At 42.2% G+C, this 26534-nt stretch overlaps 2 protein-coding genes across 2 annotated transcripts in view; both read left to right on the top strand.

Annotated features, from left to right (window-relative positions):
* slc7a10b (solute carrier family 7 member 10b) overlaps positions 1-26534 on the top strand; it is a 66644-nt gene that overhangs the window by 16693 nt on the left and 23417 nt on the right. Inside the window, exons 4-8 of the mRNA XM_084018404.1 lie at positions 3595-3720; positions 3805-3958; positions 9130-9253; positions 15326-15429; positions 15537-15633. Of these exons, the coding sequence (XP_083874530.1) occupies positions 3595-3720; positions 3805-3958; positions 9130-9253; positions 15326-15429; positions 15537-15633 (605 nt within the window). The remainder of the gene's footprint in view (positions 1-3594; positions 3721-3804; positions 3959-9129; positions 9254-15325; positions 15430-15536; positions 15634-26534) is intronic.
* Positions 23720-26251, top strand: LOC311019158 (nuclear factor 7, brain-like). Its single transcript, XM_084018407.1, has one exon. It carries the CDS (start codon positions 23752-23754, stop codon positions 25198-25200), a length of 1449 nt encoding a protein of 482 aa, XP_083874533.1. The 5' UTR covers positions 23720-23751; the 3' UTR covers positions 25201-26251.

Below are 26534 nucleotides of genomic sequence, written 5' to 3' on the forward strand. Positions count from 1 at the left end.
AGCCATAGCATAAGTGAACTCGGCAACTAGAAGAACTGAATTAAATGTCTTGAAAACGTCTCCAGACGTCTCGAACACACCGGCTGACTTGGAAAATAGGTCTTATGTCCAAAATTCCAAACTATCCCTTTAATAAAGATATAATAATTACATGTACACTCAGGTGGACAGCATGCAATTTTGTAGAAACATATTTAAAAAACAAATGAATAAAATTATATAATATAGTGTGTTGAAATGTGAAATGTTCATGTGAACTATAAAATAATTGAATTTATGCATGCATAGAGGAATTCACTCTCCTGTATAGATTCCCAAGTCTCTCGCTCACGATTCATCGACTGTCAGCCATATTAAGGTGCACTGTCCAGCATTGACTTACACTGAATGTTTTCATGGCTAGCTGTACTGCAAGGAAACCTCCTCTACATACTGTTTTATAAGCCACGTCAATGCCTGTCCTTTTCCATTGAGCTCTGTTAGGTGATGCATCCTCAGCAGTGTTGGGAGTAACGCGTTACAAAAGTAATGCATTACTGTAATGCATTACGTTTTGCTGTAACGCGGTAATGTAAGGCATTACAAAAAAAAAAACATTAATATTTTACTCGGTACAAATCTCAGTTACGCGCGTTACAATGCATTTTAAACCCCAAATCAATTGACTCTACATTCGCGATCGCGAGATGGGAATACGCTCTTGGAAAAGTGTGAAAGCCGGTCCGTGTAACTCTACACTGTGTTAATAAATCGCTGTTGCTAGCAGGCTCCATGAGCTGGACACCGACTCACAGAGCGGCTCCCGGTCGGTCAGAGTGCAGCCGACCCCGCACACCGAGGATCAACAGTTGAGGGGCGGCGGCGAGGAGGCGGAGGCTCCGATTCTCCCCGTCGGTTTTGAACGGCTTTTATGTCTGCGTCGTAACGCTTTTGGTGCGAGTTTAAAACAGTAGGTTTATTTCAAAACGTGAGCGTCAGACGCTGTCAGAGCGTTAATGAACAGTGATTTAGAGCTCCCCCTAAATGTCTCAGGTAGGCTTTCAGGTAATTTCGCAGCACACAGCGCCTTCAAAGTCATTAAAAAAAAACTTCAAATCACATTCTAAAAACATAAACAAGTTGATTTACAGCCAAAAAAGAACAGCAGTAATATTAGACTATGCAGCCTATGAATTGTAGTTGAAATATAGCTCATGATGCATGATGTACACTTTAGTGGACATGTGATTAATCACAATTTCCTTCCAACATAAAATCAATACTTGGAAAATGTAGCAATTGCATGACTCCTTAGTAGTTCCTTAATGTCACCATGTGTTTCTTACCTGCAAGGGTCTCTTTTCATAGACGTTTTGAAAAAGAAAATTAGCAACTTGTTTCTGGCTGTCTGTCGGCCATCTTGGTTTGACTCCGGGGTTTTTCACTTGCAATGTCTTGCCACTGGGTGGAAGTGTGTGAGATGATGCAATAGCGTCCACTGTAGTGGCTGCGATGCAAATATGCCATCAAAACTCATGCATATACAAAAAAAACTGCTTTTGAAAAGCTGTAAGATTATTATTTATGTGTAGGCTATATCAGATTGAGTTCATTATTTAAGTTACCGGTACTTACATTATAGAAAGAGATAGGAGCTCATATATCTTAACTTGCTGTACATGTTTACTGTTCATTGTATTGATCATACTTGTTTTCTTATTATTTGTTACATTTTCAAAATATATCTGTCTTATGTATTCTATTCATTTACCATCATTGAAAAGATTAATCATTTTAATTTATTAATCCCAATAAATTATGAAAAGATTGAAAAGATTAATAAATTAAAATTAAATTTATTTTAAACAATTTCATTGATCATTGATTGAAGGTAGGGTTGGTAATATTGAGAAACTTGCAAGAGTACGCTGAATTTCAAAAAGTTATAGTACGAACCCGGCGTTAAGGATGCGGTGATTCAATTTCGGAGGTCAAGGTCACTGTGACCTCATGTCCTCCCCATCCTCGTGAATGTGTTATCTCAGCAATGCTTTGAACACATTTCTTCAAATGTTGAACTAAAGGTTGAACTGATTAGAATTTGGTGGTCAAATGTTATTGTGACATCACAAGACACGTTTTTGGCGAACCTCTATGTAAAATATGCCTCATGTATGTTTCATTACATGCATCATTTCAACTTTAAATGATTATCATGTCGAATCAGGCGGCAAAGCCAACGCTGAAGTGCCTTAAACCTGCATTCTCTATACTGACCATCAGGGGGCAACTATCTTCAAAATGAAGACTGATTGTATGGAAGTCATTGTAAACATGAGTTTATGGTCTCAATCACTAGTTTCAAGACTTCTTGAATACTTTGTGATGTTAATTTAGTAAATTATTCATTGAGAGTCAAATAGACCATCAGTGCTCAACAATAAGGATTGCCCGACATCCCGGGGCAAGTAAAACGCCACGGGATGTCGGGCAATCCTTATTGTTGACTATGACAACCCACTTGCCCGTTTGGGCAAGTGGAGGACTCGAAGCAAAAAAAAAACAAAAAAAACAATCATCATCGATAAAGTTATGATGTTGCCCCCTCCCCTTGCCCTCGTCGGATAATGCTTGTAATTAGGGCTGTAACGATATACGTATTGAAGCTGAAATCGCGACACTCAGATCCACGAACCTGTCTCGCGCCACGAGAAGGCAGAATCGCGACACAACTTCCGGTCCACATCAGCACTATGAGCTGTAAATAACACCACATTAACACCGCAGCGGTCGTTCGCTAATTCTCCGCCGTTGTTCGTTCACACGGAGCGAAGCACCGCTGGAGTAAAGACGAACCGCTGTGTAATTCACACAGAAAGCAGCGCAAAGAGACGTCCCGGTACACATCATGATGATGACGTGTGTGCATTTTCAAGGGGTTTCCCTGGAGTCTCCCTGTCACTCAAAATCCGACGGAGGCTAAAGTTCACTGAAGTCTCGGTCCGGAGGGGTTACCGTCGCAGAGATTTTCGGAGAATCAAAATTGAGATCGCGAAACTCCCGCTATTCCGCTACATAGCTCCGCTACCGCCAACTACAATGCAGAACGTGTTGTAGGACGATGGCTGTCAGCAGGTCAGAGAGCACGTCGGGTGTGAGGGGATTATTTATTTTTGTGCCAAAGTTTGAGTGGCCAAGATTAAAATATGGGATAAAACCGCAAAAAAAAAAAATACCAATGTTCCAACAATGTCAGAATTATTCATACATTGTAAATAAAGATCAAATATAACAATTTACCTGAATATTTGTCGTTATTTGATAACCACTAATAAAAAAAACTATTTATATTTGGGGCCAGTGAAAATTGACTTCGGGCAAGTAGAATTCAGACCCACTGGCCCGACCGGGCAAGTGGAAAAAAATCTTAGCGTTGAGCCCTGATCATAAAGCAGTGTACACTTTAGGGTGGGGCTACCTTGTGACAGGTCACTACCATAGCCTTGCTATCACGCTTCCATGCTACCAATGCAATCAGTTGGTAAGATGACTTTAACAACTGAATGTGTCCTCCTAGTCCGACGGTGATCCTGAAACCGTGTGTTTTCCGCTCAGTGCTGCTGACATGGGTGAACTGCTCCAGCGTTCGTATGGCCACCAGGATCCAGGACGTCTTCACGGTGGGGAAGCTGATGGCTTTGGGCCTCATCATTGTGGTCGGCCTGGTGCAGATCTGCAACGGTAGCGTCCGCAGCCTGTGACCCCTAATGCTTTATCGCTCCCGACGTAAAAAGCAACCACTCAAACGTCTGATTTATCTTCCAGGGAACTATGAGGCGCTGACTCCTCAGGTGGCCTTCGCCCTGGACAGGACGCCGACAGTGGGTCAGATCGCTCTGGCCTTCCTGCAGGCATCCTTCGCTTTCAGCGGCTGGAACTTCCTCAACTATGTCACGGAGGAAGTTGTTGAACCCAGACGGTGACTATTTATGCATCTCAACATCTTTAGAAAATGTAACACTGCAAATGTTCAGCTTGTTTCTTTGCTCTCTTCGCTCAGATTTTTGGCGACATGTTGGACTTTTGGTCTAAATCAAATATTAAAGGAATAGTTTGACATTGTAGAAAACTTCTTCATTTCACTTCTCTACAACTCTCATATCCGTCCATCCAGGGACGTCACTAGGATTTAAAGACAGTACTGTACACTGTAAGAAAAAAAAATGTAAAAAAACGGTCAATGACTGGCAGCTACGGCTGCCAACCAAAAACCGTAAAATTAAAGTAAAATATCCTAATTCAAATAAAGTTCAAAAACATTACTATTACAGAAAATTTCATTAAATGTTCTGCAGGAAAATACCGTTATTTTACAGATTTTTCCTCAATTTTTATAATCAAACACCTTTAATAAAGTGAAAATGCTATAAGTTCTGCAGGAAAATACTTTTATTTTACAGATTTTCCTATTTTTTTTTTTTTTTAATGATCAAACACCTTTAATAAAGTGACAATGCTAAAAGTTCTGCAGAAAAATACCATTATTCTACAGATTTTTCCTAAATTATTACAATCAAACACCTTTAATAACAGTTAAAAACACCTTAAAAACAGTCAAATGACTGGCAGCTGCCAAACAAAAACCCTAAAATTAAAGTAAAATATCTATAATAATACATCTAATTCAGATTAAGTAACATTTTCATTCTGCATGGTTCTGCATAAAGATACCACTATTCTACATATTTTTCCTATATTTTTTTTACAATCAAACACCTTCAATAAGTGTGTTACATGCTAAATATTTAATGATTCAGTTTTTGTAATATTACAGTTTTAATGTAATACATTGAATATTTTAACTACTGTACTGACAAAATATCATGTAAAAGATTATTGTGAAATATCCTCAACTCAAAACATACTTAGGAAATTCAAAATCGATACATCTAAAGGTTTTCACTGTTTCAATTAAAGTAGGTCGCAAAACTTAATTATAAATAAAATACACACCAATATTGATTCTAAACCCCCTTTATTTAATGTATTGAGTTGTAAATTTACAATATCAACCAATTATTCACAAACAGTTCTTCAGAGACCCCCAAGGAAGAACTGAAATACTAAAAATTCTATTTCTCCATGTGTCTATCTTGTCTGATAGCTGTACTATCATGACGAGGTGATGGCGTTTCACTTTTGAAACAGGTGGAGAGCTGCTGGGCTGAGGGGGTTGTTGTCAGTTGTTTTTTAGCTTGTATTTTCCAAGTCAGTTTTATATTGTTTTCCGCAATGTTCTCCTGTCCCTGGGGGCTCTGTAGTTCCAATAATATTTGTAGTATTTGTGCACATGCATTACATTCTTAATTTAGCCTATTCAGCCCTCTTAATTTAACCTTAAATGTACAGTGTATTATCAAATAAAATCAAAACATACCACAAAAGGTCAATTAATATGTACCAGAGGTGACAGTGCAATGTAGCAGATCAAGAAGAATCCTCCTCCAAATTGCATCAGATGGATCTTTGGTGCACCTGGGGGAGGGGGAAGGGAGAAAGGACAAAGTAAGATCCACTGACAAGTCCTTACTATAAAATGGATTTTATTTATTTTTCTATTATTATTAGTTGATCCAGAGTCAATTTTGTTTTTGCCCATATATATGGCCGTGCCTGCCCTGGGCTGGAAACTGTTTATTTTATTTGGGTTTTGTTTTTTACCTCGGAGTGGCCAACGCTCTATTATTCCTATCTCGGTTTGTCGATACAATTCAACCAATCCAATCAACGAACAAACGTGCTGGCCAATTACAGGGGTTGGGGAGGCGGGTCATTGAGTCAGACTCATGAGATGTTGACGTTCATGGTCGCAGTTGCTCTAGTCGCTAGTTAGCTGTGGTGTTCTGTATGGATATCCGTATTTTTTTCCCAAAAAATACGCGGACAAGAAGTGATGACGTGAACGGGAGCCAGCAGGAAGCAGCGACATTCACTTCTACTGGAAACGTCAGCACTGAAGTCAACAGTAACACTGGAGTAAACATTCATGCTAGGAGAGGTAGCTGCCTAGCTGCTGGAGCTAGCGCTCCCAGTATGAATGTTTACTTCGGTGTTCAGGTTGACGTTATTTGCTAAAATAACGTTAATCACCTACGACTATACGATAACATTAGTTAACGGTTAGCTAACAGTTTGACAAGACCATCACTGTAAATTAAGGGAATGAACACAAACACTGCGTTAGGTTATGATTTTACAAAGGGAAGGGAAATGTATTCTTACCTGATACAGCAGTTATGTAGTGAAGTCCAAGTAATAGCTGACCAAACAGATCCGTCTGACTCTTCAACTGTGTCCATACTCCACTTTGTTGTTCTCCGTTGAAATCCCACAACTCATATTCGCTCCAAATGAAAACATGGCGAGCAGATGTAAAATAGTCCAGGTAATAATCCAGGTAATACGTTAGTGGTCAGGTAGTCCACTAGTGCACGATTGCCAGCGCGTACCCATTCAAACTGACGTATTTTCAAAAAGAAGGCGCGCACAGTTGTCATTGGGAAGTTTTTGTTATGACAGCCACATCAACCAATCACATTCAAAGCAACATGGCAAGACGGCCAATAGCAATTGTATCAGCGTGGTATCTTTTTCTTTATCAAGAAAAGATAAATGTTTATTTATTTTTATTTGTAGGCGGATATATATTTAATTACATAAGCATCTCTCTCTCTCTCTCTCTCTCTCTCTCTCTCTCTCTCTCTCTCTCTCTCTCTCTCTCTCTCTGTCACACACGATCTACTGCATTATGTGTAAAGCACTATATAAACAAAGATGAGTTGACTTCACTTGATTTAAGCAAAATATCAAAAGCATCAATATTGTTACTGGTACTTGCATTACTTGCTGAACAGCAGATAAAGGCCTATTCCAGTTTAATGTAACATAGATATATTATTAATTCTTTTAATTGGAATGTATAAATGCTAACCCACTCATATTTTTTTATTTTGCAATAATCATTGTTATTTAAGCATCATCCGAATTCATCAAAGCATCAACAAGTTTACCGATTGCCGTCATTGACCTGTTTTTAACCTCCCCACACATTGCGCTGCTGCAGCCACTGAAAGACGCACCATACCTGTCTGCACCGACAGCCTGACCTGTACGTATTTTTGTTAGAATCATTGCCATTATATCCAGAATTACAGTTTGAATATTAGGTACTCACTAGTCTAATCCAAAGTCTATACAAGTACTTTTATACATACCACATAGTACTAGTGAACTAATAAGATTTACCTTAACCTTACAGAGAAAAACGTTAGTATGGACATAAATCTTAATATAATGAGCTACATATTTAATTGCATAGACCGAACTCCTCTGATGATAGGAGATATCCAAGAGGGGGCGTTCATCACCGAGGTGAAGTTCGGTGTGTCCTGATAGGCCGAACTCCTCTGATGATAGGAGATATCATGTTTTTAATGACTATGTGCCGGCTACGGTCCATGTTAGCTTGTTTGTGTGTGCTAACCACTTCACATCGGACTGCTTCAGTAAGGAGGGTCTGTACAAAGCTGCCTTTGCCTTGACACTGACCCTCGTAAAAGGATCTGTCCCAACCATATGGGACTAGCAACTTCACCTGAGCCACATTGGCGAGCCATAGCGATACATCCACGTAAACATTGGTACATGCTACCTTTAGCGTAAGCAGCATCCTCTCCGTCTCTCTCCAAGTAGGCGATGACAGACGGAGCTCATTATCATTTAAAGGCGCAGACACAGAAACAGCCTGTTCTCAGCAGAGCTCATAAAATTCACATGCAAATTTAAGACACACAAATGTGAACTTGGGTAAAAAGAAACAAACAAATAAACAGAACACTATCCTACTCTTAAATATATAAGTAACAATATTAAATATTGAAAATATAAAATATAAAGCTCACGCTAGCTGCATTTGGGCTTGGGTTTGGGTTAGCAGCAGCAGCAGCAACAAGTGTCGTGTTAGCATGTGTTGATGTGAGGTGCTTCATAAGATTCGAGTTGCTTGAGGCTGACGTGGATAACGTTCACTCTTGCCTTTAAGTGCCCCCCCCCCCCCCCCCCCCCCCCCCGCTCTCTCCAGGCAGCTGATGTGTGGTACTGGCCAAAGCCGACGCCTTGCGCTTCATTCAACCTAATTGTAGTAACGCAACTTTACATTCTTAACAACGGCAAATAGTAACGCCGTTATACTCTATCGCCGTTATTACCAACACAGGTTAGGGGCAATGCATTCCAATCCAGTGTTGTTGGACCTCTGACAGCTGTGTGGACTTGATGAAAAACAGTATAATATGGGACCTTTAACTTTTACACACATTAAAGCTGCATGCTTAGAACAGGCCCTGATTGTGTAAATGTGTCTTAAAGTGATAGCGTATCTAATTCCTCTCTCCATTAGATACGCTGCAGGTCAATCAGAGTGGGATACTGCTCAGTAATGTTTCTGTCATAAAGTATACAGTAGAATAAACCAAGTCTGGTTTTAAAGGTCACAGTAAAATCTGACAACATAAATATGAACTTTACCCAAATAACTGTATTTTGGATGGATTTATTCAGAAAAATGAGGATACAGTGTCTGTAAAAAAAGAAGTTAAAAAACAAAAAGACAAATAGGCTTTACAGAAATGCACCAACAGTTGGTTAGCTTAGCTTAGCATAGCATAAAGACTGGAATCAGAGGGAAACAGCTAGCCTGGCTCTGTTGAACAGTTACACAGTCTGTCGACCTACCAGCATCTCTAAAGCATGTCATATTGTGTTTGTTTAATCTGTAAAAAACAGAAGTGGGAAATGACAATTTGTCAATTTACAAAAAAAAGCCTTTTTTCCCATTATGTTCTTTGTGTTGATTAGACAGGAAACTGTCAAACTATCCCTTTAATATGTCTTTAGCCTTTACATCTACATGTCTGTGGAGTGACATTTGGTGTTGTTATGGCTCATTTGCATTTCCATCGTTTTACTCAACATTATATTTTGTGAACTGTGTTTTGATCCTTGACATTTCTGTTTCTTGCATGTTTGATTGCTTTTTTTGGGTGGGGGGGTTGACTGTGTCATCTGTGCATGGTGTGTGACCTCGGTCAGGAATCTACCTCGTGCCATCTACATCTCCATACCATTGGTGACCTTTGTGTACACGCTCACCAACATCGCCTACTTCTCCTCCATGTCGCCCGAGGAGCTGCTGTCATCCAATGCTGTGGCTGTAGTGAGTAACGTGGCCAAATCATCTTCAGTCACAATAAAACTATCTTTATACTTTCTAGATCAGGAGCATTACAAGCACAACAGTGAGGGAATGCAGCTAAGTACATATACTCAAGTAGTGTGCTTGAGTACAATTTGACATACTACTTGAGTATTTCCTTTATACTTTATTTACTCCACTACATCTCAGAGGAAGATATGGTACTTCACTACATTCATGACAATTATAGTTACTTATTACATATAGCACATTGTGTTTTATATGATATAATGCAGTACAATAATCTACCCAGTAGTACACAACGTATCTAAACTGACTCCACATGGTTACAACATGAAAATGCTGATGCGTTACCGTGTGAGTGATACAAGGAGCCTTTCTGCACAATGAGTACTTCTGCTACTTTCAGCATGTTTTGCTGATAATACTTCTGTACTTTTACTTTGATAACATTTTGACTTGTAATGAAGTATTTTTAGACTATGGTCCCGAGACTTTCAACCGGGACAGTCTGTCTAAAGTGGGAGGGGCCTAATTGCCGATGCAACCCACCAGACCCGTCTTGAAGCATGGAGCCCATCTCGTTAAGCAATGCTTTCAGTGTAACTTTTATACTTTCATAATTTATTTATACTTTCATCATAACTTTCATTAATACATTGATTTAATTGTGTATTGATCTTGACTCCTAAATTTGCTTTCAGAGTGCATCAAATTGACAAATTTAACTTTAGAGTGAGTAAAATTTAGAGTGAAAGTACCAGAAATAAAATTGCAGAAAATAATATTGCAATGTCCATTTTGTTCCAATGTCGTGCAGTCGTGGTCATCACTCTAAAAACTCTCTTCAAAAATCCTCAAACCAAATTGTTGATTTCAATAAAGTCATGAATTAGGCTGGACACCCTCAGGCTTACTTTCGCTGTTACATTGCCAGAATCTTTGGCTCCAATCAGAAACGGCCATTCTCTCCTGGCACGCTATTGGCCGGTGACGTGACGATGACGAAACATAAGCGACGCAAAGCAGCAGTTGTGATAAGTACGTCACCCGGAAAGTTGCTCTGATTGGTTGTAGGACTATCCAATTGCGTACAGAGTCATTTGAACGATGCCCATTGATCCCGCCTCTTGAGCAGTAGAAACAAAGCGCAGCTTCCCCAGACTAATGTTCAATCTTAAAAGATTGACCTTAGTATGGTGAAAACCAGACTAGTCATGAATTAGATTATATGAGTGAATTTCTTTTGAATGAATAGAATAGAACTTATCAGTGCTGCCTCTTTGTGTGAGAGGAGCTGTGAAAGTGAAAAGCCAAATGCCAACAAATAATTTCTTTTGATTAAACCACATCTTTTTTCCTCTGGGTCATTCCCTGCCATCTCAGCCACCCATGTACATGGTACCTCTCAGATTTTGCTGAAAAAAATATGCCTTATGTTACCAAACAAGGGAATCTGAAGTTTCAGGTCAATATCTCAAACGGTCTGCCCGTGGCATCCATTTGAATTTCAAGTGCCACACCCCTTTTTGACACATTGGAATTTCACATTTCATTTTTTGTGTGTGTTAGTTTATTGTAGTTTGTACTACACAATTCTACAGGCAGAATCAACATTCCTTACTGTTTGGGTGAGAGGTGGGTCACCAAAGTCCTAAAAAATGTTGACTGCATGTGTGATTTTTCGCTTTTTGGGTGGCCCTAGCACCACGATTAATGGTCATATTTATTATAAACAGGATTATTTGTTATATTTGGGATGTTTGCTCTTGCCAAAATTTGTTTGAAGGGTATGGTACCACTGGTGGGGGTCTTATGGGGGTCCTAAAACCCTCTCGGGTAGAGGTGACTCTTTTGGAACCCCATATTTGGACCCCCAAATGACCTCTTTTGGAACCCCATATTTGGACCCCCAAATGACCACGTGGGCCCTTGATGATCCTAACGGGATTTATACCAGATAAAGGTACATATTTGTTCTTTCTTTTAATGAACTAAAACCTAGACTATGAAGCTTCATCATATGAATTTTATTCTTCAAAATGCACCATTTTGGACATTTTTTCCAGAAGTCTGGAATGTAGATCAGGGAGAATTTAGTGATGATAATGATGGAAATAACTTAGTATTATGCTCAGTGATGGCAAACAATTAAATATTTAGCCTGCTGGCCATTAATTTCCTGAAAATCACAGATTAACCCCTGATCCCGATGAAAGAGACCCGCCTGCAACAAGCGACTTGCAGCACAAGCAATTCTGCAGGCCACTGATGCAAACCATATTCTGACACCAATGGATGTCCATGGTAATGCAGAAGATATTAAAAAACACGAGGAAACGTACGAATTGGAGAGACGAACACGATCGCATCATTGCTTTATACCAATTTCCAAAAATAAGATATGGATGAAAAGAATATCACAGGATACAATATTCACAGATGTCGATGCAGGACAACAATCGGATTCAGAACACTTGGATACAGAACACCCGGAGGCAGAACACTCGCAGTCAGATCGCCAATACAACCTTGACAATTTCTTGGATAATAAATAATAGTGTCTGTAACTATTATCCAAGAAATTGTGGAAGCAGTGACATCATTTTGTCATGGTCCTTTTGGTCAAGTTTGTATTGGTGAGCACTGCGTCCATAGATGTCTGGCACACTGACACAACAAATGATGTGTTGGAATGGCACCCAACAGGGGATCTGTCTTTGGTCCGATGGCCATGTGAGGATGTTGTTGACACGCTTCCAACCGGGGTCGACGGCGTATGCGTACGTGTAACATACATGGCATGACCTCTAACCACTCCGCCACCTGCACGCCCCTAAATCACTGTTTTTCGGGTAGGGGGGGCTGAGAAAGATGTGAACTTGTTAGTTTGCATCACAGTTTCAGCTGTGTTAATTCAGTCAGGCTGAGTTTCCGTTACGCGTGCCATCCGCCTTTGATCTGACGTCAGATGTGACGGGACAATCTATATAGATATAAATTCACGTGTTGATTCAATTAGTTGCATTAAATAGTGTTTGTTGTGATTATGTATTGCATTTAAATGTGCCTGGAACTGTGGAAACCTGCCTGTGAGGTCTTGGTGACGTGTACGCACTGCGCGCCAGTGAGCCAAACTGCCACTCCGCCAGCTGTAATTCGCCTTGAATGAATGGACTTTATTTGCGCCTTGCGCCTTACGCCAAGAGTAGACTAGGTTGGAGCTGGCGGGCTTTCAGCATAGTCTCGGCGAGGCTTTTTGCCACGAAACTTCCGCTACGCCAAGCTGAATCTGTGACGCCTCCTCCTGCTGCGCTGCCACACCCATCTTGGCGCAGGCGATCCACCAAACTGCCAAACTAACTGTGCGCAAGGCTGCAATGGTCGAAACTTGCATTACGCCGGCTCCGCCACCCTGCGCTGAGCCACGAAACTAGGGCCCAAGGCGTGGAGTGGGATTAACACAGCCGATTCAGATCTTCACCAATCAAATGAGCTCCTCTCCTCACCTTTAATGCGCCAGGCGAGGTGCAGTGCAGTTTCGTCACTTGACAACCCAATGACAGAAGCAGCGCCGCGGCTCCCACCACGCGCATCACGTGCTGTGCGTAGGGCACCAAGTGCTGAGGGGGCACCAAAAATATTATGAAAAATCATCATAGTCATAATAATTATAATGCCGATATTATATCACTATAGAAATTGTAGGCACATTTTAGGCATGTCTATCACAAAACAGGGTCAGGGCGCACAGTAGTAGACATAATAGACGAGCCAGCCGGGCCGTTCATCATCATCATCACCGTCTTCATCATCTGCGCTCCACAGCTGCACCGGATTCCCCGTCCAACACCAGAACGGCGGGACATTGTGACGCCGCTCAGACCAGCTGCAGCCCCAACTCCGGTTCCAGCTCACGGCAAAGTTGCACGTTTCTCCACACGGACAACGGGCTGCCGAGGTGCGAGACCAGGCACGAGCTGCTGTATTTTTTTTTAAAGATTTTTTTAGGCATAGATTTTATTAGCAGTGGATAGATATGAAAAACAGGAGAGAGAGAGGGAGGTGTGACATGCAGCAAAAGACCTTCGGACGGGATTCGAACTGGGGTCGGCGGCGTATGCATACGTGTAACATACATGGGATGTGCTCTAACCACTCCGCCACCTGTGCAACCCTAAATCACTGTTTTTCGGGTGGGGATCATCATAAAGGAATTCTGCTTAGGGCACTAAAATGGCTAGCGGCGGCGCTGGACAGAAGACAGCAGCAGCAGCGACAGACGGCCAGACTTTTCCCAGGATGAAACTGATGTTTTGGTCCGAGAGGTCCAAGTTTCAGCTGTGTTAATTCAGTCAGATGTGACGGGACAATCTATATAGATATAAATTCACATGTTGATTCAATTAGTTGCATTAAATAGTGCTTGTGTGATTATTTATTGCATTTAAATGTGCCTGGAACTGTGGAAACCTGCCTGTGAGGTCTTGGTGACGTGTGCACACTGCGCGCCGGTGAGCCAAACTGCCACTCCGCCAGCTGTGATTCACCTTGCGCCAAGAGTAGACCAGGTTGGAGCTGGCGGTCTTTCAGCGCAGTCTCAGCGAGGCTTTTTGCCACGAAACCTCCGCTGCGCCAAGCTGAATCTGTGACGCCTCCCCCTGCTGCGCCGCCACACCCATCTTGGCGCAGGCGATCCACCAAACTGCCAAACTGACAGTGCGCAAGGCTGGGCTGGTCGAAACTTGCATTGCACCGGCTCCGCCACCCTGCGCTGCGCCATGAAACTAGGGCCCTTAATATTGAATTGTTTGCCATCACTGAGGATAATACTAAGTTATTTCCACTATTTTCATGCTTTATCATCACTAAATTCTCCCTGATCTTCATTCCAGACTTCTGAAAAAAAGGTGCAAGATGGCGCATTATGAAGAATAAAATTCATATGATGGAGCTTCATAGTTAAAGGTTTTATTTCATTAAAAGAAAGAGCAAATATGTATCTTTATCTGGTATAAATCCCATTAGATCATCAAGTGCCCACGTGGTCATTTGGGGGTCCAAATATGGGGTTCCAAAAACCCTCCCGGGTCACCTCTGCCCGGGAGGGTTTTTGGACCCCCATAATACCCCCACCAGTGGTACCATACCCTTCAAATTCATTTTGGCAAGAGCAAACGTCCCAAATATAACAAATAATCTTGTTTAGAATAAATATGATCATTAATCGTGGTGCTAGGGCCACCTAAAAAGTAAAAAATATATATATACATTTTTTTTTTAAATTGGACTTTGGTGACCCACCTCTCACCCAAACAGTAAGGAATTTTGATTCTGAATCCTTCAGAATTGTGTAGTACAAACTACAATGAACTAACAGACCAATTTCCAACCTTCTATCACTATTAGAACAGAAGTTATGGGCCTCCAAAAAATGCCAACAAATGAAATGCGAAATTCCAATGTGTCAAAAAGGGGTGTGGCACTTGAAATTCAAATGGACACCACGGGCAAACCGTTTGAGATAATGACCTGAAACTTCATTTTCCTTTGTTTGGTAACATAAGGCATATTTTCACCCTTTTCCAGCAAAATCTGTGAGGTGTCATGCACATGATACCCTGATATTTCATTTTGAGTTTTGGACTTAACGTTGTGGATTTATTGGAAATGTTTGGATCACACTGGTCGGAAACACTCCTACACAGCCCCCACTGGAATCCAATTCTACAAGTAGTTTGAAACTAATAATAGTAGTGTAGCCTGATCTTTATCTGACACTGTGCAGAAATGCTTCGAACACAATGAGGACATATGCAAAAAAACATGGCGTGCAGCAATTGAGTTTGAATTCTGAATTCCAACGTCGGCCTTAAGAACAATTCAGTCAACTCTCAGCACCAAGCTTTAAAACCTGACTCTAGTTAACTCTGTTTGGGGTGTGGAATGAAAGGTTTTCTAACAGCCGAGCTATACCATCCATTCAAGCACACGTTGACCCCTGGAGGTCACGTTGTGGTGTTGATCAGGTCTGTTCACATGGGTGATTCTGTCTGTCACTCTGCTGTTCAGACCTTTGGAGAGAAGCTGCTGGGAATGTTCTCTGTCATCATGCCGATCTCCGTGGCTCTGTCCACCTTTGGAGGAATCAACGGCTACCTGTTCACCTCGTCCAGGTGAGACCCGCTGCTCTGCCTGCTGCTCTGCCTGCTGCTCTGCCTGCTGCTCCACGCTCCCACACTGCTGACGTATGCCTGCTGACAGCCATCTGATGTTCCTGCAGGTTGTGTTTTTCTGGAGCCAGAGAGGGTCACCTTCCCAGCCTGCTGGCCATGATCCACTATAAGAACTGCACACCCATCCCTGCCCTGCTGGTCTGCGTACGTACAACCTGCCGCTGGTATTAACGTAATCACTGGGCTTTTAGTGCTTCTGTCACATATTGATTTGACTCCACATAGTCTTGATTTTCTCTTGTTAGTGTATGTAGTGTTTATATTAAACCATCCGATCTTTTAACCAGGTGATATTTATACATGCTTAAGATTTGTTCGCTATGAAAGACAAGACATTTGCAAATGATTCCATCTTCATGGGCGACCCTGTAGTAACGTGCATCGAGTTAGTGTTGACAGTCACGTAACTCATTATGAGGTAATCAGATCTCTCTGAGGTCGACGTCACGCTGCAGCGGTATCAGGTGGAGTTGTAACTTAGAGTTTTATTAGGCTGCTTGTTTATTGATTGTTCCGTCTTTGTTTTTTAACTCAAACATCCCATCTAGAGAGCCGACAGCGTTAATGCGTTAAAAATAATGAAGGCGTTCATTTTTGTTAATTCAAAAGAAATGAATCATTACGGGTTAATGTTCATTGACAGCCTCAAAACCAAAAGGCTATGGTACAAACAACAGGGTTGCTGCTGTATTTATGCCTCAACCTTATTTTAAGTGTGTTGGAGAAACTACAGTGTTAACATAGCCTACCTCTCCCATTTCGAAAAGAAGCATTTTAAACGTTGTTTGCCTATTGTCTTGCAGACAGACCTGACAAACCATGAGTTATGACTTTTTATTAATTGTTGTCAGCATCCTTTTTATCCGTTTATTGTAATTAAATCACAACAAAATAGCTTGTTTTGGGTTCATACCGCTGTAGTAAACCAGCTGATGTGTGGCTTGCTATTCACAGGAAGATGTGAACTCAGACAGGATGCTGTTTGAGTCGGTGTATCTGGAACAAAGCAGCAATATGGTTATTTCAGCTCTGACTGATGAAACGTTGTTAGTGTCTACATGGGCGTGAGACCCACCCTCCTCCCCGGGCAAAATCTAGCCTCCACGCCGTCCATTAATTATGTTAACCCTCTAGTGTATGCATTATGATATCATTGAGGTTAAATTTCCGTTTGTTGCCTCAAGGCAACAATGAAGCATTTGATATTTCATGCAGACAAAAGTAATATATTTATTGATAACATCAATTTCTTCAGTCATTACACATTTTATATTTCATCAAAAGTAACATGTCAGATCCAGTTGTTGCTCTCAGGCAACATTGTACCATCGTGAAACACAAAGGTATCCAATTCATCATATCATCAAAGTTTCGGATCAAAACATTATAGTCAATATGCACCTTACCCTTACAGTCATGCACATGCACACGGAAGACCTGCACATACACAAGCACAAAATCTCCTTCCTCACTAATGCTCTCATCTCATCTCCTCAGCTGTCAAGTATTCAGCAGGATGTTTGACTTCTGTTGCCTTTAGTAATCTGTCAACATGCAGCTTTTTGTCATTTCCTATGAAACATTTGTTGATATTATGTCATGTGTTGTTTTTTTAAATATTTCTCTACTTACCAGTGAAGGTCTCTCAGATCTTTGGTAGGTGATTGTCTGTATGAAAATTAATGAAAAATGCACTTTTTATGAGAGAAAATAGAGCGCTGTGGCACACATGTGCTGAAAGAGGAGGACTGTGGGTCATGTGACCAGTTATTGTCATTGGTTAGTATCTGAGTTCCCCTGGCATTACATAGCATTTAACAAATAAATGGTGTCTCATTTAAAACTGCTCAAACAGGCTGATAGGAGCCTCCAGCAACATAATACAGTGTTTTTCTATTGCTAGACGACGGCAGTTAAACTGCAGCTACATGTAAAACTTGAACACGGTCTGCATAAAACTTGAACACGGTCTGCATCACCAACACTCACCTGAACTCAACAGTTCACCTCACATCACCTGCAAAACCGGCTCAGTGCAGCGATGACAACAACACACACTGAGAGGAAAACACTCCCATCACCCCCCCCCCCCCCATGTGCCATTAAAAATATTAGTGCATGACGGGTCTAATTTGTCCAGCACTGTTTTCATTGCTTCACGATCAAATCCGTTCCACCAGTAAGAGAATACCCACAGCAATAGGAATCCACTCCGTGTTTTCCTGGTTTCCTACACACACACACACACACACACACCCGCAGCACGCACAAGCACTAAAGGAAGTTTGCTTCTTGCAGCTACTTGGTCAACGAGTTGACACCAGCAACACGGGCGGCCTGATGGTCGACATTCCATGTTGAAGTGCTGCTGAATCTCCACTATTTGTTACAAAAATAATTGAGAAGTTCTTGACATCTCTCTGGGGAAGATTCAACTGGCTGGCTAAGTGGGGACCAATCACAGAATTTACAGTTTTAAGAAGGATTCTGGGATTATGACCTTGTTTAGTGATCAGTTCAGAAAAATAGGTGCTCCTTGCTTGTTTGATTGTACCCTGATAAGTGAACATTCGATTTTCTAGAGAAGCAAGGGAGACACTGACTTTATCCTTTTTTCATTTCTGCTCTGCCTTCATGCATTGTCTCTTTAAAATCCTTATTTTGTCATTCAACCATGGAGAAGGCTTCAGTTTTTATATCTGACTGGAGATATAAGATCTAAACTATGTGTGCAAGAGCTGTGAAAAGCTCCTTGACGGTGAGGCCATGTGGTTCACTGGTATTAGAAAACTTGTTTGACGTAATGCTTGCTTGACAGAAGTGAGGAACAGAGAGTTTAGGGGTGGGAGTGAATCAGTGTGGTGGGTTTGGGGTCAGCAGAGAGGAGTAGAACCTGGAAGAGCACTGCGTTGTGATCAGAGACAGCAAAATGGACCAAGTTCACATCATCCACACAACACCCATGGGAGAGCACAAGGTCAAGTGTGTGCTGCAGCTTCATGGATTGCTCGACATGACGTAATTTGTGCCAGCGTATCACAGTGTGGACAGAGGGATAGATGTCGAGGAGACCTGGGATCATTTCCATACAATCAGCTGTCTTGCCTCCTGAAAGATGTAATAACACCAGGAAGCTTCACACATCTGTCTGATGATAGAGTCTCCAACGATTAAAACATGCAAAACTTGAACATGGTCAGTTCAGCAGTTCACCTCACATCACCAACACTCACCTGAGTTCAGCAGTTCACCTCACATCACCAACACTCACCTGAGTTCACACTTAACCTCACATCACCAACACTCACCTGAGTTCACACTTCACCTCACATCACCAACACTCACCTGAGTTCACACTTCACCTCACATCACCAACACTAACCTGAGTTCATACTTCACCTCACATCACCAACACTCACCTGAGTTCAGCAGTTCACCTCACATCACCAACACTCACCTGAGTTCACACTTCACCTCACATCACCAACACTCACCTGAGTTCACACTTCACCTCACATCACCAACACTCACCTGAGTTCACACTTCACCTCACATCAGCTGCAAAACCGGCTCAGTGCAGCAATGATGACATCACACACTGTCACTCTGAACACACTGAGAGTAAAACACTCCCGTCACACACCAACACACACGTTACACACTTTCATCTTTACAGTTTACTTCAAGTGACTTCACACAAATCAATATTTTCTTTGAAGAAAAGAGTGACATTTTTTCACATGAATATTTGTATTTTATATCATACCAGTTTTTAGGTAAAATAAGAAGGAATGAAAACATTACAGGAACTGATTTCTGTATTGCAATTATAGAATATTTACACAGATACTAACAGTTTTTACTGTAAAATATAATTTTACAAAAGGCACAACAGGAGGAAGAGGAAGGATATGTTCAGATGAGCAGGGAAATTATATATATATATATATATATATATATATATATATATATATATATATATATATATATATATATATATATATATATATATACAGTGCAAATTGCTGATTTTCATTCCTTCTTATTTCACCTAAAAACTAGTATGATATAAAATACAAATATTCATGTGAAAGAATTTCACTGTTTTCTTTAAAGAAAATATTGGTTTGATTTGTGTGAAGTCACTGAAAGTATTCAAACTGTAAAGAGGAAAAGTGTGTAACGTGTGTTGGTGTGTGACGGGAGGGTTTTCCTCTCAGTGTGTTCAGAGTGACAGTGTGTGATGTCGTCATCGCTGCACTGAGCAGGTTTTGCAGGTGATGTGAGGTGAAGTGTGAACTCAGGTGAGTGTTGGTGATGTGAGGTGAAGTGTGAACTCAGGTGAGTGTTGGTGATGTGAGGTGAAGTGTGAACTCAGGTGAGTGTTGGTGATGTGAGGTGAAGTGTGAACTCAGGTGAGTGTTGGTGATGTGAGGTGAAGTGTGAACTCAGGTGAGTGTTGGTGATGTGAGGTGAAGTGTGAACTCAGGTGAGTGTTGGTGATGCAGACCGGGTTCAAGTTTTACACATGTAGCTGCAGTTTGACCGCTGTCGTCTAGCAATAGAAAAACACTGTAAAGCGCTACAGTAACAATACAACATCGACTGGTTCATTAAGCCACAGTACTTCTTTTTACGGAGGAGCTTGAACTCCTCATACGCCTCCATCAAAAGCTCATGCTCAGTGTGGAAAAGTTTGCCGCAGGCGTCGTTGTCGTCAGGGTGAATTTCGGATTGCATCAATGGATCAGTGGTGGATCTCGGGGTCTAGTAGGAAGCCGTGAGCACACACTGTCCAGGATTAGTTTTCCGGGCTTGACAGATTTTCCACCGAGGCATTTTGAGGGCCGGTTCGGAGCCGGTGCCCAATCGCGAACCAGTTCTTCCTGTTTCCACAGACAAAGAGCCGGCTCTCGGCCTGGAAAACTGGTTCCCGAGCGGCTCCAACTCCTTGCTGGGCTGGAACCAGGCCCGGCTTACGTTAGGGGCTGGGGGCGGGGTTAACGCTCGAGGCAACGGGGGGAAATACGCCGCTGCGGAGTTTTACTAACGTTACTGTTCCCGGTAAGTTTCACTTTTAAAATGTTTCACCTCGTTGCAAACCAACGACACATTTCTGTTTAGTTTACCAAGCTAGTGATTACGTTCGTAACAGCAGCAACTAGTGGCTTTGCTTCCTCGGGTAATGTAAGCCGACCGGCTAGCTGGCCAGCTAGCGTGATATTGCTAACAACAACGTTAGCATGCCACTTTCTGACTGCCGTTCGCTCACTAAACGTTACCAACTACCAACGTAACATAACATCTGTGTTTACAGCGTCGTGGACACGTTTGTGATTAAACCGCTGTTCTCTGGTTTGTGTTTGTAGAGCTGTCGGACATCGGCGATATTGAACGGAGGTCCAACCTGCAGATGACTAAACATCAAACACTCCGATCTATTGATCACACACTGTTCTACACTTTAAAAAATGTTGTGATTTTAGTATTTTGTGTATTTTATTGTTATTATATTATTTGCCAAAATAAACACTTTTTCTGAAGAGACATGTCTGCTATGCTTGAAATGAGCGCTGCGGGGAAACCTCAGACGTATACAGTGACGTAATGACGTGGCTCTCTGGGCTCTCTAGCCGGTGGAAACGCAAACAGGTTCTCAGTACGGTTCGCAAGTTGAACCAACTGCGAACCAGCACGGGCACCGGCCCGGCTCTTGAACTAGGTTCGCGTTGGTGGAAAAGGGGTACTAGTCAGCTGTTGAGATGATGAAATCCACAATCCTCAGTCATTATCCTCGCATCCTGTGTCCGCAAAACAGCAACGGAGAATCACTGGTTTTTAACCTACTTCCTTACCTCCGGTCTGTGGAGAGGTGGACACCACTCTACTGAGCAAAGCAGAGATTGCTGAGATAAAAAAAAAATGGACTGCAATCCATTGAGCGGCTCATCGAGGATCTCCTCCGGAGGCAGACTGAGCTGTGTTCCTGGCTAGCGTGTCTCGAGCCTTCGGGTGGCAAACAGCCCCAGGCCTCGGATGCAGCGGCTGCTCCTGCTGATGTCCCTGGCCTGACTTGTCCCCCCTCTTGGGCCTGGTCTGTTAGGGGTCGCAGAAAGATCTCTCTCCCCCTCTATGACTCGTCTAGTGTCGGCGGTTGTCCTCTCCCCTATTCCACCTCCTGCTCGTGGAGCAGAACGTGTCCGGCCTGCAATCAGAAAGTGTACCACACGGGCTCGCTGTCCCTTTCATTGCCCCCCCAGCTGCAAACGCCCCTGCTTGTCACTCCTGCAGTCAGAGCCTGACGTCCTGTTCCACTTGGTGTCGGCTCCAGTGTCTTCCTCTCCTTCACAACAGCCACCCGTTACTATCTCAGTGCCTCCCCCCACGCTTCTATTAGTAATCGCTCGGCTCACCTGAACTCAGCCAGCTGGTAAACAGTCAGCCATGATCGCAGATCATAGCTTTCAATTTACAAAGGCAACCCTGAAACTGAGCGACCTGAGATTTTAATTGTTGGAGACTCTATCATCAGATGTGTGAAGCTTCCTGGTGTTATTACATCTTTCAGGAGGCAAGACAGCTGATTGTATGGAAATGATCCCAGGTCTCCTCGACATCTATCCCTCTGTCCACACTGTGATACGCTGGCACAAATTACGTCATGTCCAGCAATCCATGAAGCTGCAGCACACACTTGACCTTGTGCTCTCCCATGGGTGTTGTGTGGATGATGTGAACTTGGTCCATTTTGCTGTCTCTGATCACAACGCAGTGCTCTTCCAGGTTCCACTCCTCTCTGCTGACCCCAAACCCACCACACTGATTCACTCCCACCCCTAAACTCTCTGTTCCTCACTTCTGGCAAGCAAGCATTACGTCAAACATGTTTTCTAATACCAGTGAACCACATGGCCTCACCGTCAAGGAGCTTTTCACAGCTCTTGCACACATACTTTAGATCTTATATCTCCAGTCAGATATAAAAACTGAAGCCTTCTCCATGGTTGAATGACAAAATAAGGATTTTAAAGAGACAATGCATGAAGGCAGAGCAGAAATGAAAAAAGGATAAAGTCAGTGTCTCCCTTGCTTCTCTAGAAAATCGAATGTTCACTTATCAGGGTACAATCAAACAAGCAAGGAGCACCTATTTTTCTGAACTGATCACTAAACAAGGTCATAATCCCAGAATCCTTCTTAAAACTGTAAATTCTGTGATTGGTCCCCACTTAGCCAGCCAGTTGAATCTTCCCCAGAGAGATGTCAAGAACTTCTCAATTATTTTTGTAACAAATAGTGGAGATTCAGCAGCACTTCAACATGGAATGTCGACCGTCAGGCCGCCCGTGTTGCTGGTGTCAACTCGTTGACCAAGTAGCTGCAAGAAGCAAACTTCCTTTAGTGCTTGTGCGTGCTGCGGGTGTGTGTGTGTGTGTGTGTAGGAAACCAGGAAAACACGGAGTGGATTCCTATTGCTGTGGGTATTCTCTTACTGGTGGAACGGATTTGATCGTGAAGCAATGAAAAGAGTGCTGGACAAATTAGACCCGTCATGCACTAATATTTTTAATGGCACATGGGGGGGGCAAACAACTTTTGAAAGTTGGTGGTAACTCCCATGATTTAAAGCCTTGAATGGTCAGGCTCCTGCCTATATCTGTGATCTACCTCCCTATGAGCCTGATCGCTGCTTGAGATCCTCCAGCAGGCCCTTCTAATGGTTCCAAAGTCTCCTCTTGTCAAAAAAGGTGATGTTCCTTTATCTGTTCGGGCCCCTAAGCTGTGGAACTCCCTGCCTGGAGATCTCAGGCAAACTCAGTGTCCTCTTTTAAATCTCTTCTTAAGACTCACTTTTGGCTTTTCCTAACTAATGGCATTTCCTGTACTATTCAATATTATTTTATCTTGTTTTATTATTTGATCTGTTTCATTATATGTTTTGGATCTTGTTGTTATTCTTATTATTGTTATTATTGTTGTTGTTATTATTGTTATCATTATTATTTTAGTTTACATGCTGATTATTTGATTGGTCATATATTTGGGCTAATGTGTGTAAATTAACTTCATAGTGGAAACAAAGACGTTGGTATGTAAGGGTGGCAGTTTTGGCATTTGACTCAACCTGATAAAGTGAAAGAACAGGTTGTTCTGCTTCACTGTGACGACACAGACACACACTAAGAAAACATTTGCCTTCAGACCAGAACCACCATTCCACTAAGAAACATCGGAGGGAATACTCGGTCAATCTGAGACTAAATGGCTGCCAGATTAGAGGAAGATCTCTGCTGTTCAGTCTGCAGTGAAGTCTTCAAAGATCCTGTCATCCTGTCATGTAGCCACAGCTTCTGTCAAGTCTGTCTGCAGAGCTGGTGGACAGAGAAAGAAATCCAAGACTGTCCAGGTTGTAAGAGAAGGCATTCAAAGGATATTCTACTTTCCAATTTGGCTTTGAAGAAGCTGTGTGAGCGTTTCTTACAGGAGAGAGCTCTTTTCTGTCCAGAGGCTGCCTGCAGTCTGCACTCTGAGAAACTCCAACTCTTCTGTCTGGACCATCAGCAGCTAGTGTGTCTTGTCTGCAGAGGTTCAGAACAACACGCCAACCACAGATTCAAACCCATTGATGAAGCTGCACGCCAACACAAGAAGGAACTTGGGGAAACTCTGGAGCTCTTAAAGGAGAAGTTAAAGCTTTTTGAAGAAGGTAAAGTGAAGTCTGATCAAATACGTGAACACATCAAGTTCCAGGTCCGACACACAGAGAGGCAGATTAAGGAGCAGTTCAACAAGCTTCACCAGTTTCTAGACGAGGAAGAGGAGGCCAGGATCTCTGCACTGAGGGAGGAAGAGGAGCAGAAGAGTCAGATGGTGAAAGAGAAGATGGAGATTCTGAGCAGAGAGATAGCAGCTCTTTCTGACACAATCCGAGCCACGGAGGAGGAGCTGAGAGCTGAAGACATCTCATTCCTGCACAACTACAAGGCTGCAGTGGAACGAGTCCAGCAGCACCCCCTGCTGGAGGATCCACCGCTGTTCTCGGGAGCTCTGATAGACCAGGCCAAACACCTGGGCAACCTGACCTTCAACATCTGGAACAAGATGAAGGATGTGGTCTCCTACGCTCCTCTGATTCTGGACCCAAACACTGCCGGTACAAGACTCATCCTGTCTGAAGACCTGACCAGCGTGAGACCAGGAAAGAAACGGCAGCTTCCCGGTAACCCTGAGAGGATCGATGGGTACTATTACTTCTCTGTCCTGGGCTCTGTGGGCTTTAACTCTGGGACTCACAGCTGGGACGTCCACGTTGGAGACAGTGAAGTCTGGTCAGTGGGTGTGTTGGCAGAGACCGTTCAGAGGAAGGGAGTCATTCCGTCCGGATTATGGAAAATAGAGTTCTTCTATGGGAAATACAACATGTTCTCCCCATCAGATCAAGACACTGATCTCGTAGTGCAGGAGAAGCTTCAGAGGATCCGGGTGACTCTTGACTGGAACAAAGGAAAGCTGTCGTTCTCCGATCCTGATACGAACACACACATACACACCTTCACACACACATTCACAGAGAGAATGTTCCCATACATTAACACTGTGAGTCTCCCACTGACGGTTTTACCAGTGAAGGTATCTGTAGAACGACATGAGGAGGAGGATGGACAATGTGAGGAGGATAATGAGGATCATTATGATGATGATGATAACTGATGATACCGATGACGAAGATGAAGACGACACCAACGATGAACATCATTATTATATTCTGACATATTTGTATAAAACATACTGGATGTTCTTCTCTGAGTCATTGAGGAATGTGTGACTATGTTGGCCTGATGATGCTGTTGGTTGTGATGGCGGTTGACATCTACTGTTTTACAAAAATATTTGTTTTTAATTTAGAGTCAAAGATGTTAAACCAACAGACATTTTCATGTAAATTAAGATTTGTTTCAGTCAAAGTGTATTCTTCTAAACGGTCCATGATACAGTATACATATGTATTCAGTTTTACATTCCTGCAGGTTTACTGCTGTGTATACAACACAAAAATATAATAACTCAGATTCAGTCAATAGCTCCTGTTTCAAAGTTACCGGACCTGTTAATAATTAAGTTGTGATTGATTTAGCTTGCAATGCATTTTGGTGGTGGGAGGGGCTTTGATTATTAATTATTCATAATGTCTGTCTGTGTAGCTCAACAGAAGGTAAAAGCTGGTAGAGCTGTGAAGCTCACTCATTTAGGGGTAAAGATATTTTATCTTAGATGTGCTGCACTCAGCGGCTAGAAATGAGATTAAAGCCTCAACTGGAAAATGAAAGTGTCTCATGAAGCAGAAATTGGGCCAGGATGAGGACCTTGCTCACTGCCACCACCTCCTCTATCACCTCAACTGTATTGGCAGCTAAATCTGCCTTCTACCTATCAAGGACCAACTCTTCCGCCTCCAACCCCAGGAAACTCTTCTCCATGTTCTCCTCCCTCCTCACCCCTCCTACCCCTCCCCCTCCTTCCTCCCTCACTGCTGATGACTTTGCAACTTACTTTAGGCAAGGCAACGTTATTTGTATAACACATTTCATACACAAGGCAGACTCAAAGTGCTTCACATCATAACATGTCATACAATAAAGTGAAAAAAATAGAAGAATTTAAAAAATAAAGGCAAAATTAAAATGCATTACAGAAAGACAAGGAGAATAAAAACATATTTGCAATAATAATTAAAAAACAGTGCAGACATTAAAAGATTTAGCAGAAAGCTATGGTGAACATATAAGTTTTCAGTCTAGTTTTAAAAGTGGTCAGAGTTGGGGCAAGCCTTACATCTGTTGGGGAAGTAGCAGGAGCAGATTTGGTTATTAGTATTAATATCAATAGAATTATTGATATTATTGATATTAATAGGATTATTAATATAATTAATATATTAATATAATTAATAATCTACGGGGCACCACCCGGCAATCAGGGAAAAGATAACCAAACCTGTATTCACTCTCATATAATAGGCTTTGTACTCAAATGCCAATAATGAA

Source organism: Eutrigla gurnardus, assembly GCF_963514095.1.
Source record: "Eutrigla gurnardus genome assembly, chromosome: 9".
NCBI lineage: Eukaryota > Metazoa > Chordata > Actinopteri > Perciformes > Triglidae > Eutrigla > Eutrigla gurnardus.